The 13,484-nt window shown below is 41.5% G+C and overlaps 1 protein-coding gene across 1 annotated transcript in view; it reads left to right on the top strand.

Moving 5' to 3' along the window:
* MERTK (MER proto-oncogene, tyrosine kinase) overlaps positions 1–13,484 on the top strand; it is a gene marked incomplete at its 5' end in the record, with an annotated part of 110,165 nt that overhangs the window by 80,448 nt on the left and 16,233 nt on the right. Inside the window, 5 exons of the mRNA XM_082852133.1 lie at positions 998–1,151; positions 4,158–4,243; positions 5,972–6,067; positions 6,818–6,898; positions 11,929–12,021. Coding sequence (XP_082708259.1) covers positions 998–1,151; positions 4,158–4,243; positions 5,972–6,067; positions 6,818–6,898; positions 11,929–12,021 — 510 coding nt within the window. The remainder of the gene's footprint in view (positions 1–997; positions 1,152–4,157; positions 4,244–5,971; positions 6,068–6,817; positions 6,899–11,928; positions 12,022–13,484) is intronic.

Genomic DNA, 13,484 nt, shown 5'->3' with positions numbered 1-13,484 from the left:
GTCGGAGAGCCAAGGCAAGGGTGGTCCTTCATCCCACGTCAGAGCAGGCGGTAGAGAGGGGGTAGAAAACGCCTGTACTTAACTTTTCAGGGGCTCAACTCTAAATGGTTATTTTAAAAGGTGCCCCTGGAAAAGCAAAGCAGGAACTTGCAGCAGGACTCCTAAGCTCAGATCCTCATCAAAATGCCCAGACTCTGAATGGTCATACTGGGTTGTAAGCAGGGTTGTCATACTGTACAGTGCCTCAGCAGGGACTTCCCTGGCAGTCCAGTGGTTAAGAATCCGCCTTCCAATGCAGGGGACGCGGGTTCGATCCCTGGTTGGGGAACTAAGATCCCACATGCCTAGGGGAAAGTGAGCCTGCGCACCACAGCTAGAGAGCCCGCGCACTGCAACTACTGAGGCCGCGCACTCTGGACCGTGCACCCCACAACTAGAGAGAAGCCTGCACGCCACAACAAAGAGCCCGTGCGCCACAACAAAAGATCCCACATGCCGCAACTAAGACCTGACACAGCCAAATAAGTAAATAGATAAATAAATAAATATTTTTTAATAAAATAAAAGAAAATGCCTCAGCAGCAACTCAAAGTCTCTGCCTTCTCATCACAACATTAAAGGAACTCACAGAGGTATTTTACGACACTGAAAGCGCAAAGGATAAAACATTGGAAGCTGATCCAGACTTGGAAAGGAGTATGACATTTGTCAGGGCGTGGACAATACATTCTCTCTATATCCTAAGCTATGTGGCTAGAAGCTGGCAAGCAGTGTTCAAACTACTCTTGATACTTTTTTTAACAAAGAAATAAAGCATTTTGATTCTCAATATTTCCAGTGTTTTAAATTAGAGCGTACCAGTTAAATACTAGTTTTACTATTTTTTCCATTGCTTATACATTCGTAACTGACATGAAGAGAGTTCCCCAATACTGTAAATCAGCTATCCCGAATCCCAAAGAGATGTTTTGAATTGAGTCTATTGGTGTTTTACCAGGTTGGGTCAACTTTGCCCCCTCGTCAACCCCAGCACCTGGCAACAAAGATCCTGTGCTCATCATCCTTGGCTGTTTTTGCGGATTTGTTTTGATCGGGTTGACTTTATATATATCTCTGGCCATCAGGAAAAGATTTCAGGAGACAAAGTTTGGGTAAGTTTCTCAGTTTACAATGTTTCGCTCAGTGGTATCGATGAAGTTGCTCTGCCAAGCGTTAATGCCTCTTCTGCTGGCCCAGCTCCGGTACCCAGCTGGGTCCCTGTATTATGCACACCCCGGGGGGGGGGGGGGGGGGAGGCAGCTTCCTTACTTAGGCCAGTGCCACAAAGGCAGGCAAGAGTGAAAGCTTTTTACTTCTTCCAAAGTCTCTTCTTGCTTTCCTCCCCTCTTGTTTGCCTTTAAGAGGAAACTTAATATTTTTTAGGACATTAAATGTTGTGAAAATATTTCGATTCTGGTTTTAAAATACATTAAAGTCAAAGTGCTAGAATGACATCCCATCCACAATAGCACGAGAACTATAAGGTTCCCAAGAAGAAACCCAATATATGTACAAGAGCTTTGTGGAAAAACTTATTAAACTTTACTGACATTGCAGAAGACAACGCAAATAAATGGAAAGATGTGTACCATGTTCATAGATGGGAAGGCTCAGTTTTGTCAAGAGATCATTTTTCCCCAAGTTAACCATAAATTCAATATAATCACCATCTAAATTGCTGCAGGATTGTTGATAAAAGCTGATTTGAAAATTTACCTGAGGGACTTCCCTGGCAGTCCGGTGGTTGAGACTTTGCCTTCCAATGCAGGGGGTGTGGGTTTAATGCAGGGGGTGCAGGTTCGATCCCTGGTCAGGGAGCTAGGATCCCATATGCCTCGTGGCCAAAACGCCAAAACATAAAACAGAAGCAATGTTGTAACAAATTCAATAAAGACTTTAAGAAAGGTCCACCTCAAAAACAATCTTTAAAAAAAAAAAGAAAGAAAGAAGATTTACCTTGAAGAGTAAATGAGCAGAGACAGCCAAGACAGTTTTGAAAAACACAAAAGTTTGGGTGGAGAGGGCTAATCCTACTAGGTATGAAAACATGTTAAATGATTAGAACAGCGAGGTATTGGTGAGAACTCATTGTATGGACATCACAGGGTGCCCATATGTGTGTGGGAATAGGATATACAATGAAGATTGCATTTCAGATCTGTGGAGAAAGGAAGGAATGTTCAAAAAACAGAACCTGTTCTAGGGGTTGGATGGAGAGAGAGGAACAAGACAAGCATGGGGCTGCCCACATGTAGCTTATAGTCTAGCAGTTAAGAAATGCGGAAGAAAAAATGCTCCATGTGAAAACATTCTTATCAGCTAGTCCTCCACTAACTCATGGTTCCACAGAGCCCAGAAGCTTACCACCAAAATAGATCTTAGCTATTATCTGATTCAACCCTAGCTGTAATAATTTGGAGAAGTTTAATGTTGAATGTTTTAAAACTTACCAAAAAGTGGGGCTGCAAAGTACAGCAGATATATTAATAAGATTCCAGTACTGTTTCAAATATTTAGGAATAAAATTATCTCCAAGAACCATTAAGCTGAGCAGAAGCGGAAAACAAGTGAGAAGTTGATCACAGGTTATTTTATACATTATTTTATACTGAAGTCAGTTTCCTTGGGTCTTTACTGCAACACCCTCTTCATTTGTTCATTTTGTACAAGCACCATTCCTTTGTTCATTTTTTAATGAAAATACCTTTATTTTCCACTTATAAAAGTAACATTCTTCTAGTTTTTTTAAAAGTCAAATTATATAGAATAGTTGAAAGTAGAAAGTGAAACCCACCTGTAACTCCAGGGTTTATACCTGGTCTCAGTTGCTATTTTGGCATAAATCCTTCCAAATTCTTTACTTTGCATACAAATATGTTATTTTTTAAATGTGTTCTCTCTTTTAAAATAATCTATATATGCAAGATAACGTGAGGTTAAGTCTATAATTTAGACTCATGAATTCATAGTACGTTCCACCAATTAGTCTAAAACAGTGACTAAATGGATTTTTTTAAATAGGTTTTATTTTTCAGGAAAAAGTTTTAAATTTACAGAAAAATTGAGAAGGTAGTACAGAGACTTTCCATATACATCATGTCCAGGGTCCCCTGTTATTAACATTTTATGTTAGGACAGTATATTTGCTACAATCAGTCAAACAATATCAATACGTTGTCATTAACAAAGTCCATACTTTATTCAGATTTCCTTTGTTTTTGCCTAATATCCCTTTTCTTTCCCAGAGGCCTGTCCAGGACACCACATTACATTTTGTCATCATGTCTCCTTAGGCTCCTCTTGGCCATGGCAGTTTCCCAGCCTTTCCTTGTTTTTGTTGAACTTGATAGTTTCCGGGAGTACTGCTCAGGTGTTTTGTAGGATGCCCTCTCTTGGAATTTGTGTGATGTTCTGCTCATGATTAGACTGGGGTTACAGGTTATCGAGTGGAAGACTACAGAGGTAGAGTGCTATCTTCATCCCATTACATCCAGGATACACACTGTCAACATGATTTATCACGGTTGATGTTAATCCTGATCACCTGGCTGAGGTGGTGTCGGCCTGATTTCTCTACCATAGTTATTTTTTCTCCCTTTTTATACTGGACTCTTAGGAAGCAAGTCCGTATATGGAGCTCACACTTACAGGGTAAGGAGTTAACGCTACCCCCATCTCTTAAAGACAGAGTATCTATATAAAATATTTGGAATTCTTCTGCGCAGGAGACTTCTCTCTTTCCCCCATTTTATTTATTTATACACATATACACACACATGCGTGTGTGTGTATTATCAGTCTGGACTCATGAATATTCATCTTATACTTTGGGTTATAATCCAATACGACTATCGTGTTGCTCAAACTGTTGCAGCTTTGGCCGTTGGGAGCTTATCAGTTGTTCTCAGCTCTTGATGGTTCCTAGACAGGGTTGTTTGATATTGCCAGGTAAGCCTGAAATGGATCTAAGGAAAGAAACCTATTTCTCCCAGTGAGAAAGGTCTTTGTACTAGAAGAGCCCTTTTAACAGGCAGAAGCTTAGTAGCATCTTGTGGAACCAGCCCCAACCTGGGTAGCCTTCTGCTGCTTGTGTGAGATGTCTGTTCTCATTCACCCAGGAGCGCCTTCACAGAGGAGGATTCAGAATTGGTTGTCAGTTACATAGCAAAGAAGTCCTTCTGTCGGCGAGCCATTGAACTCACCTGTAAGTTGACTCTCATTTCTCTGTTTTGGCAAAAGTTAAAATGGTTGAGAGCAAAGAAAACCACAAATTGATAGATTTCTAACAAAAGCCAAAGGAGTCGAAGAATGTCTTATCTTTAATATGCAAAATGTCTCTGGAAACCAACAAGTAGAGAGTCAGACATGGCCCTGGGCTTCCCTACTGGCCAGTTTCCTGGAAATCTGGAGCTGGACCCACGGTGAAGTGACCGGGGTTAAGGACTCCCGATGCCATGAAACATGGAGGGAAGAAGGAACTCTCAGGGTGAGAGGAGAAGATGTGGGCAGAGGGATTTAAAGGAAACAGCAAAGCAACTGTCATAATCTTGAGCTCATTTCCTGTTTTTTCCTGACAACCAAGTCAGGGAACAATTTGCTAGCATACTTTGTGACAGTTATGGTTTGAGCTTTGCTGAATCAGAGCGGGAACTCTTTTAGCTTCAAAGAATGGGAATAGACAGATAGCTGTGTTCTTGAATAATTTCAGAAACAGTGTTGGAAGTGTGTGAATATTATCAAATTCAAGCTTCAGGATGTTTGCCAAAAAACAAAACAACAAATAAATATAAGGATGATGGAAGGCAGGTTACTATGAAACAAAAACTCATTTGATGTAGGATGTTATTACTTCTCTAATCTAGAAGTTTTGCCTTTTAGATGTCTATTCTTGCATTTAAAAAAATCTGTCGTTTAGACCAATTTCTTTCCTTGATTGAAGCACTATTTGGGTAAAATTTTTTCACTAAAAGTTAATGTGTCCTTTGTAATTACCACATTTTTTTTTCTTTCTAAGTCTTGCTCGTTCCCCAACTATGGCACAAACTGAATCATTTGCCCAATGGCTATTGAATTGGTCTCCCTCTCCTGGTTAACAGCCTTTATTGATAACACTGATTGTCTGTGCTGCATATCTACACCTCATAGAAAATCTTAACCTTCAGTCCCCCACCAAGTATTCAGTTTAGCACTTTCTATGTCATTATAATGAGGTTCTATATACCATATGTAAAACCAACTGTACCTTGTTCTCCACATGTTTCCTGTGGGTTCTGTACCACCTTCCCTGGCATGGGAGGGCAGGGGAGGTGTCCTGATGACTTTTTTTGTATCCCACACTTAGGGGTATACTAGTAAATGCTCCACTAGAAAGAATATTGACTGGGGACCGCCCTGGTGGTCCAGTGGTTAAGACTCCGAGCTCTCAATGCAGGGGGCCCGGGTTTGATCCCCGGTCAGGGAACTAGATCCCGCGTGACGCAACGAAGATCCCTCAGGCGGCAACTAAGATCCCGCGTACTGCAACTAAGACCCAGCGCGGCCACATAAATTTATAAATAAATATTTAAAAATAAAAAAAAAAGAAAGGAAAGAATATCGACTTAGCTTCCTCACTCCTTTAGAGTCAAGGGCAAAGGTCCCCTGCATGCATCGGATTGCCAGCTGCTGCTACCACCCAATGGGAAGAGAAATACGGTGCTGATTTTTATAATCCTGCAGGATTAATTTTGCCCTGAAACATTCGTTTGACTCAGTTTAATCATTAAGTACGATTAAGTGTGATATTTTACTACTGGCATTTGGGGGGAGAGCTACGGATCTAAAACGAGAAAAATGTTTAACTTTTTATAGGACTTTATATACAATTTTAATTATATTCAGATGAAAGGAAGCATACTGACAGGTCCTGTATGTTCTGTGACTCCTTTTATAGTACGTAGCTTGGGAGTCAGTGAGGAACTGCAAAATAAACTAGAGGACGTCGTGATTGACAGGAACCTTCTAATTCTTGGAAAAATTCTGGGTGAAGGTAAGCAGTTTCATTCTTTTAAAATATGAGTAAGAAGGTAAACAGTTCACAGTCATTTTAACAAATATATTTATTAAATAAAATACCATTTTTGTGACTTGAAGTTATAATACAAATAGTTCTATCTTATAAGTTTTTTTTTTTTTTTTTCAAACCTTATAACTTTTAAAATGATGAAGTAAATAGTGATTTTTGAAACTCAGATTTGGCCTATGAAAAAGGCCTCTGCAGAGCCTAACAAACACAGTAGGCTCTCGAAAAATATTCATTTCCTCTCTTCATTAAAATGCAATGCAATTCATGGGTCGGCTTCCTATATACTTTCAATTTATTCCTCTAGTTCTTAAGTTTACTATTCTTGTCATCTTCCTAATTAAAGAGGAACAGAGGTGAAAATACATATTTGTCAAAATGGTCTTAGGATAAATGATAATGGTATTAAGAGTCTGTACTTGATGCACGTCAGTAACAATTTCCATGTTGTCTTGTAAGTTTCTTGAATCAGTTATGATGCTTAATAAAGTGATGAGCTGAGCCAAGTCTGAGCCAACCAAGCTTGTGACAAGCAGGAGGCTAGGCCATGGCCTGTGCCCTGGGCTTACCAGTGTGGGTGACCTGGCCAGCTCTGCCCGGCTGCTGTGTTGGGGTCACAATGGGGCCACGTGAAAACAGCAGCTACAGTGCTATTGCATTTCTGTGGGCAAGAGAGATTTTGCACAAGGTCAATATAGATGTTGTTTTACTTCACAGGAGAGTTTGGGTCTGTCATGGAAGGAAATCTTAATCAGCAGGATGGGACCTCTCAGAAGGTGGCCGTGAAAACCATGAAGTGTGAGTTAACCCTGATGAAACCCATTCTTCTAGGGGTGGGCAGCTGCTTCAGTATCCAGTGCTTCATCAGGCCAGTGATGAATGATGGAGTTCATATGTCATGGTCTCGGTCACCAATGGGTCAGAAGGCCATCCAGAGCACTGTTAAGGTCACAGATGGAAAGTTACTGTAATGAGCTCTTCATACCTGCATTTTTTATATATATATATATATATATATATATATATATATATATATATATTTTTTTTTTTTTTTTTTTTTTTTCAAACTGAACATGAGGAAACACTAATTCAGGGCTTGTCTGTTTGGGGGAGGGGTCTGAAGCTCTGATGGTGCTTTTTTTTTTTTTAAATTTATTTATGTATTTATTTATGGCTGTGTTGGGTCTTCGTTTCTGTGCGAGGGCTTTCTCTAGTTGTGGCAAGCGGGGGCCACTCTTCATCGCGGTGCATGGGCCTCTCACTATCGCGGCCTCTCTTGTTGTGGAGCACAGGCTCCAGACGTGCAGGCTCAGTAACTGTGGCTCACGGGCCCAGTTGCTCCGTGGCATGTGGGATCTTCCCAGACCAGGGCTCGAACCCATGTCCCCTGCATCGGCAGGCGGACTCTCAACCACTGCGCCACCAGGGAAGCCCTCTTTTTTTTTTTAATGTTTGGTGTTATTTATTTATGTATTTGTTTATGTATTTATTTATTATTGAAATATAGTTGGTTTACAATGTTTCAGATGTACAGCAAAGTGATTCAGAATATTATATATTCTTTACACTTGTCAGGGAGGGGGAGATTTCCCCCTCCACCCCTTTTAAGTTCTTGTGGCTGGCCTAATAAAATTGACACAAGACAGATTAACAGGAGAAGAAGAAATAAGTTTTAATTCATGTGCAGGAAATGTCATAGAAATGGGACCTACGAAGTGGCCAAAGAGGCAGCTTTTATATGTTTTAGACAAAGAAATAGTAAATTTGTGAGGAATTGACAGGACAAAGAAACGTGGGTTTTAGGTGCTCAATAAATGAAGAATCAAAGCAAAGCTCAAAGTTTGGGCTTGGGGTAGTCAATTTAAAGAACTAACAAGGGAGAAGGTGTGGAGAAAAGGGAACCCTCTTGCACTGTTGGTGGGAATGTAAATTGATACAGCCACTATGGAGAACAGTATGGAGGTTCCTTAAAAAACTGAAAATAGAACTACCATACGACCCAGCAATCCCACTACTGGGCATATACCCTGAGAAAACCATAATTCAAAAAGATTCATGTACCACAGTGTTCATTGCAGCTCTATTTACAATAGCCAGGACATGGAAACAGCCTAAGTGTCCATCCACAGATGAATGGATAAAGAAAATGTGGCACATATATACAATGGAATATTACTCAGCCATTAAAAGAAACGAAACTGAGTTATTTGTAGTGAGGTGGATGGACCTAGGGTCTGTCATATAGAGTGAAGTAAGTCAGAAAGAGAAAAATACCGTATGCTAACACATATATATGGAATCTAAGAAAAAAAAATGGTCCTGAAGAGCCTAGGGGCAGGACAGGAATAAAGACGCAGACGTAGAGAGTGGACTTGAGGACACGGGGAGGGGGAAGGGTAAGCTGGGATGAAGTGAGAGAGTGGCATGGACATATATACACTACCAAATGTAAGGTAGATAGCTAGTGGGAAGCAGCTGCATAGCCCAGGGAGATCAGCTCGGTGCTTTGTGACCACCTAGAGGGGTGGGAAAGGGAGGGTGGGAGGGAGGCTCAAGAGGGAGGAGATGTGGGGATATACGTCTATGTGTAGCTAACTCACTTTGTTATAAAGCAGAAACTAACACACCATTGTAAAGCAATTATACTCCAATAAAGATGTTAAAAAAGAAAGAAAGAAAGAACTAACAAGGTTTGTTTATACAGGCTTCTTCAGCCAGAATTCCCTCTCTGGCGATAAGGGTGTCCTTCATCCTTCACATGAGAGAGTTATTTCCTGCTTTCAGGAAGACAGAAAGGAGTGTTAGAGTGTCAGAGTGTCCCCCTTGCACCGGCCATTTCCTAAGTAACTGTAATTCAAAGTAATCAATATGCCGTCGTGACATATTTTGGGGCGGCCCACCCTGAGCCCCAGCACACTCAAGGCAATAACATTTGTTATTTTTACTCTCTCCCTCCCCCTCTCTCATCATTTAGTAGAGATAATGATTCCAAAGTAAAGCACGAATTTCCAAGGCAGGACTGAGCTGGTAGCAGCATCTGACCCCAGGGGTTGGTCTGGCTTGGCTTGGTGGGTTCACTTCCTCACTTGAGGGTGGTTGTATGGTCTGCAGGAAGCTGTGCACTGCCTGGAAGGTAAGATTCCCAGAGAGAGGAGAAATATTCTTTGGTTAAAGGCATATCAAGAGCTATGATCATAAACTGCAGTTTCCAGGGTAGCTGGGAAGAGTGCTTACATCTGGGTCAGGAGGGGCCTGATACGTCATCACACAGAATCTGTTTTCATCCCACAAGTGGTAAAGTGCTATTAAGAGTCTTAAGCACATGAGGACAAGAGCATATTATTACATTCTAGAAAGTTCACTTTGGTCGCAGCATGGAGGAGAATGAATTACAGTGTTGACAAAAATAGTGGCAGATGCCAGTTAGAGCCCTTTCAGAGTCTGTGCCCATGTCCATCTAGACAAGGAAACGAAGGCTCAGAAAGGTGGTGACTTGTCCAAATCAAATAGCTAGAAAGAAGGAGGGTCGGGCCGGAGTTTTCCTCACCATAGATTGACCAGACTGCAATGGCGGAACATGATAACGGGTCCCCCCATGCCCTTCTCCAGGAAGCATCTCCAGGGCCTGGAGACACACGATCGTCTAAGTTCGGTTCTTCAGGTGTCCAGCTGGGCACCCATGAAATTGACCATGATCGTATACCATTCACCTGAGTTGTCCTCACCATTCATACAGAGGAAAATTATTTGGTGCTGTGTTTGTTAATGCTCTTAATAGTGCTTCCTCATTTACCCCTTGGATATATTCAATATTATTTTTGATCAAGGGGTAAAGTAAAATTGGTTTCTTCCTAAAATTTAAATCCACTGTTTATTGGGCATTAAAGCATCAGTTAGATTATAAGCATGTACTGAGACTCCTTAACCAGAATTGGAGGCTGAAGTTTTAATTTAAATATAAAAAGTAACCCTAATAACCAATAAGTCAGACGGAAGCTTTCTATATACCTAATAATGGCCAATACTTATGTAATTCTTACCGTGTGCCAGAGGGCACTGCAGTTATTCCCACATTTCATCAGTACAGCAGGAGCAGGAAATCAACACAACTAGGAAGTAGGTGTGGGTCATCTCCTCCATAGACTGAGAAAACCCGAAGTTAGAGTACTTACTGGAGCTGAACCCGTGTGGAACCGAGTCTGGGTATCAAGCCACAGTCAGCATCCTTCCTGCCTCTCTCATTTTTCTGTTAACCCCCCAGTGTGTCCCTAGGAAGGCTCCTTCCATCAGTTATCCCAATTCACCGAGTAGAAAGTTTAGGGGCCCTAGTCAAAGGAGCTGGGCCTGGAACCTGTTTCCTCTCTGGCCTTGGCTCTGCAATCCTTTAACTTAGTTAGAGTAACTTGTATGTGAATTGCATCCATGCTAATTATCAAAGATTAAAAGCCCAGTCTCTGGCCTCTGAATCCCAGGCTCATCTACATTTGCCTGGAGGGGTTAGACCCTGGGGAAGGGGTTTGCCCCCTTCACCTGGTTGTTTGGGGCAAAGTTGGCAGACATCTTGCAGGTCTATAGAATTTTTTTGCTTAAATTTGCTTTGGTAGGAAGGTTAATATATCTTAAGCCCATAGGAGGTACAGACGCTGTACTCCATGCTCTTACATGTAATTTCAATCAACACTTTCCCCCTGTTAAAGCAGATTCCCTAAGGCACGCTTGGCTTTGTGTTTGATTTTAACTGTGGTGAAATACACATAACATAAGATATACCATCCTAACCATTTTTAAGTGTGCAGTTCAGGGACATTCAGTACATTCACACTGTTGTGCAACCATCACCACCGTGCATCTCCAGAACTTTTTCGCCTTGCAAAACCGTAACTCCGTACCCATTAAACAACAACCCTCCATCCCCCGTGCCCCCTCCTTCTGGCAGCCACCGTTCTACTTTCTGTCTCTGTGAATTTGACTTCTCTAAATACCTCATAAAAGCGGAATCATACAGGATTTGTCCTCATGTGACTTATTTCACTTACCATAATATAGAATTTTAAATGTTTCTCTTAAATTGGCTTAATTGCAAAAACTTGGTATGAAAGTGTATCTAGTTCACAAAGCGTGATTGGGCAACCAGACTTGCAAGAAACGTGGTGAGAGAGAGAAGCATGTGTTCTTTCTTTTTTGAAGGCAAAAATCATTGCAACAGATCAGTTGGATTTGATTTTAGTTTTTTTAAACTAATATGCTTTCATTTTAGAGCAGTTTTAGGTTTATAGAAAAATTGGGCAGGGACTTCCCTGGCAGTCCAGTAATTAAGACTCGGGGCTTTCACTGCAGGGGGTATGGGTTTGACCCCTGGCCAAGGAACTAAGATCCCGTATGCCTTGCAGCTCAGCTGAAAAAAAAAAAAAAAATTGGGCAGAAAGTAGAGGGTACCCATATGCCCCCTCCCCTCACACAGTCTCCCCTGTTAACATCTTGCATGGGTATGGTATATATTTTATAATTGATGAACTCGTAGTGATACATTATTAACTGAAACTCATAGGTTACATTAGGGTTCCCCTTGTGTTGTCTGTTCTGTGGGTTTTGACAAATACATAATGCCCTGTGTCCACCATTCCAGGGTCATACAGAAGTTTCAGCTTCCTAAAACCCCCATATGCCGTCTATTCATCCCTCCCCCCACCAGTCTCTGACAACCACTCATCTGTTTACTGTTGCTATCATTTTGCCTTTGCCTGATTTTAAAGAACAAAATTGCTATTGCCCCCTCCCCTTCTCTGAGTAAATAACTCGTGCCTAACATTTTCTGTCTTTTCTTTTAGTGGACAACTTTTCGCAGCGAGAGATTGAGGAGTTTCTCAGTGAGGCTGCGTGCATGAAAGACTTCAACCACCCAAATGTCATCCGACTCCTAGGTACTCAGAGAAACATAGGACTGGGTGGCCAGAGGGGCTCAGCTGATCCACTCTGGGCCACAGGAAACATCTCTGGGGCAGATAAATTTTACACCTTGTGTAACTCCGAAGCTATTTATAACATCGGGTTTTTCGGGACTTCCCTGGCGGTCCAGTGGTTAGGACTGGGTGCTTCCACTGCAGGGGGCCCGAGTTCAATCCCTGGTCAGGGAACTAAGATCCCGCAAGCCGCACAGTGTGGCAAAAAATAAAATAAAATAAAAATAAGGGCGTTTTCACCCAAAAGACTTCTTATGGTTATATTTTCTGAGGCTGGTCGTAAAAATAGGCCTGCATTTTCCTGGACATCGGTGGGCTCAGGACTGTTCAGTGTCCACAGAGTTCTAGGTGATTGTGGATTAAAACAGCCCCCGGTCACCCCAGTTACAACACATGAAAGCTGGTTATGCTATAATTTGTATTGATTGAGTTTACCCGTGAATCAAAAGCCAGTGGAGTAAAGCTGTAAAAGTAGACAAATTCCAGGGATCATCTTTGAGAAACAATTTATTGACATATTTCAAGTACTGATTTCTCGGGATCTGCACTGACAGTTTCATGGCACTCGATTCAAGTGATTTGAGTCAGTGATTTAATGGGCAGAATTTGGTTTTGTGGCACTGTTTGCTAAAAAACACAAAATGGAGAGCCCGTATCAAGTGGTTGCTATGTGATACTATTCCAGGAGGGAAGAGCGACTTAAAAATAATTGAATATTCTGCTGACTTTTTTTTTTTTTTTTGCTGTCCTGTGACTTGATAAATGCTAAATTCTTTGGGGAACTCTCAAAGGTTTATTATGATGGACACTGCAGAGAGATGGGAAAACTAATGTTTGGAGACGATGTTACGTCAAAGAAACTACTGTTGCTCATTTGTAACTATTGACTTCGGCGGACTCTGAGAACAGTGGTGCTTTGTAATTGTGCCACCATGTGCAAGAGCACTGTAAGCTTGATCTCAGGTGACAGACAGGCTCTGATTCTAGCATCCATGACAAATGATGTTTTTTTCCCCCCGTGTATGTGTTAACATTCAGAGATGTGAATTTCACCTATTGGCCCTCAGAATTCTTCCAATAGTTTTAAGCATTCGGTTGCAGGGGACTTCTTCATACGCTTAAGTATTGAACCATCACATGAAACTAGTTTGCCCTTGAATTCTGCTGCAGTCACTACCCCTCACTTAGACTCAGTATAACAGAAACGCCATGGGTTTATAGATGGCTGTACTTGGTATCGATTAATTTTTGAGAGCTTTCGTGCAAAGATTGGCACTAGTCTGAAAGAAAAAGAAATACCAAGAAGTGGCCCCGGTGTGTGTTCCCTATTCTAGAATACAGCGTGAGTTGTGAGGGTTTGGTTTTGTGTTCTTAACCGCTAACTTGAGAGCACATGTTTTCAATTTGGCCAGCGCTCCTGCAGT

Source organism: Leucopleurus acutus, assembly GCF_964270905.1.
Source record: "Leucopleurus acutus genome assembly, chromosome: 12".
NCBI classification, from domain to species: domain Eukaryota; kingdom Metazoa; phylum Chordata; class Mammalia; order Artiodactyla; family Delphinidae; genus Leucopleurus; species Leucopleurus acutus.
Note: the sequence above shows the minus strand (reverse complement) of the source record. Positions and strands in the feature narration are given on the sequence as shown.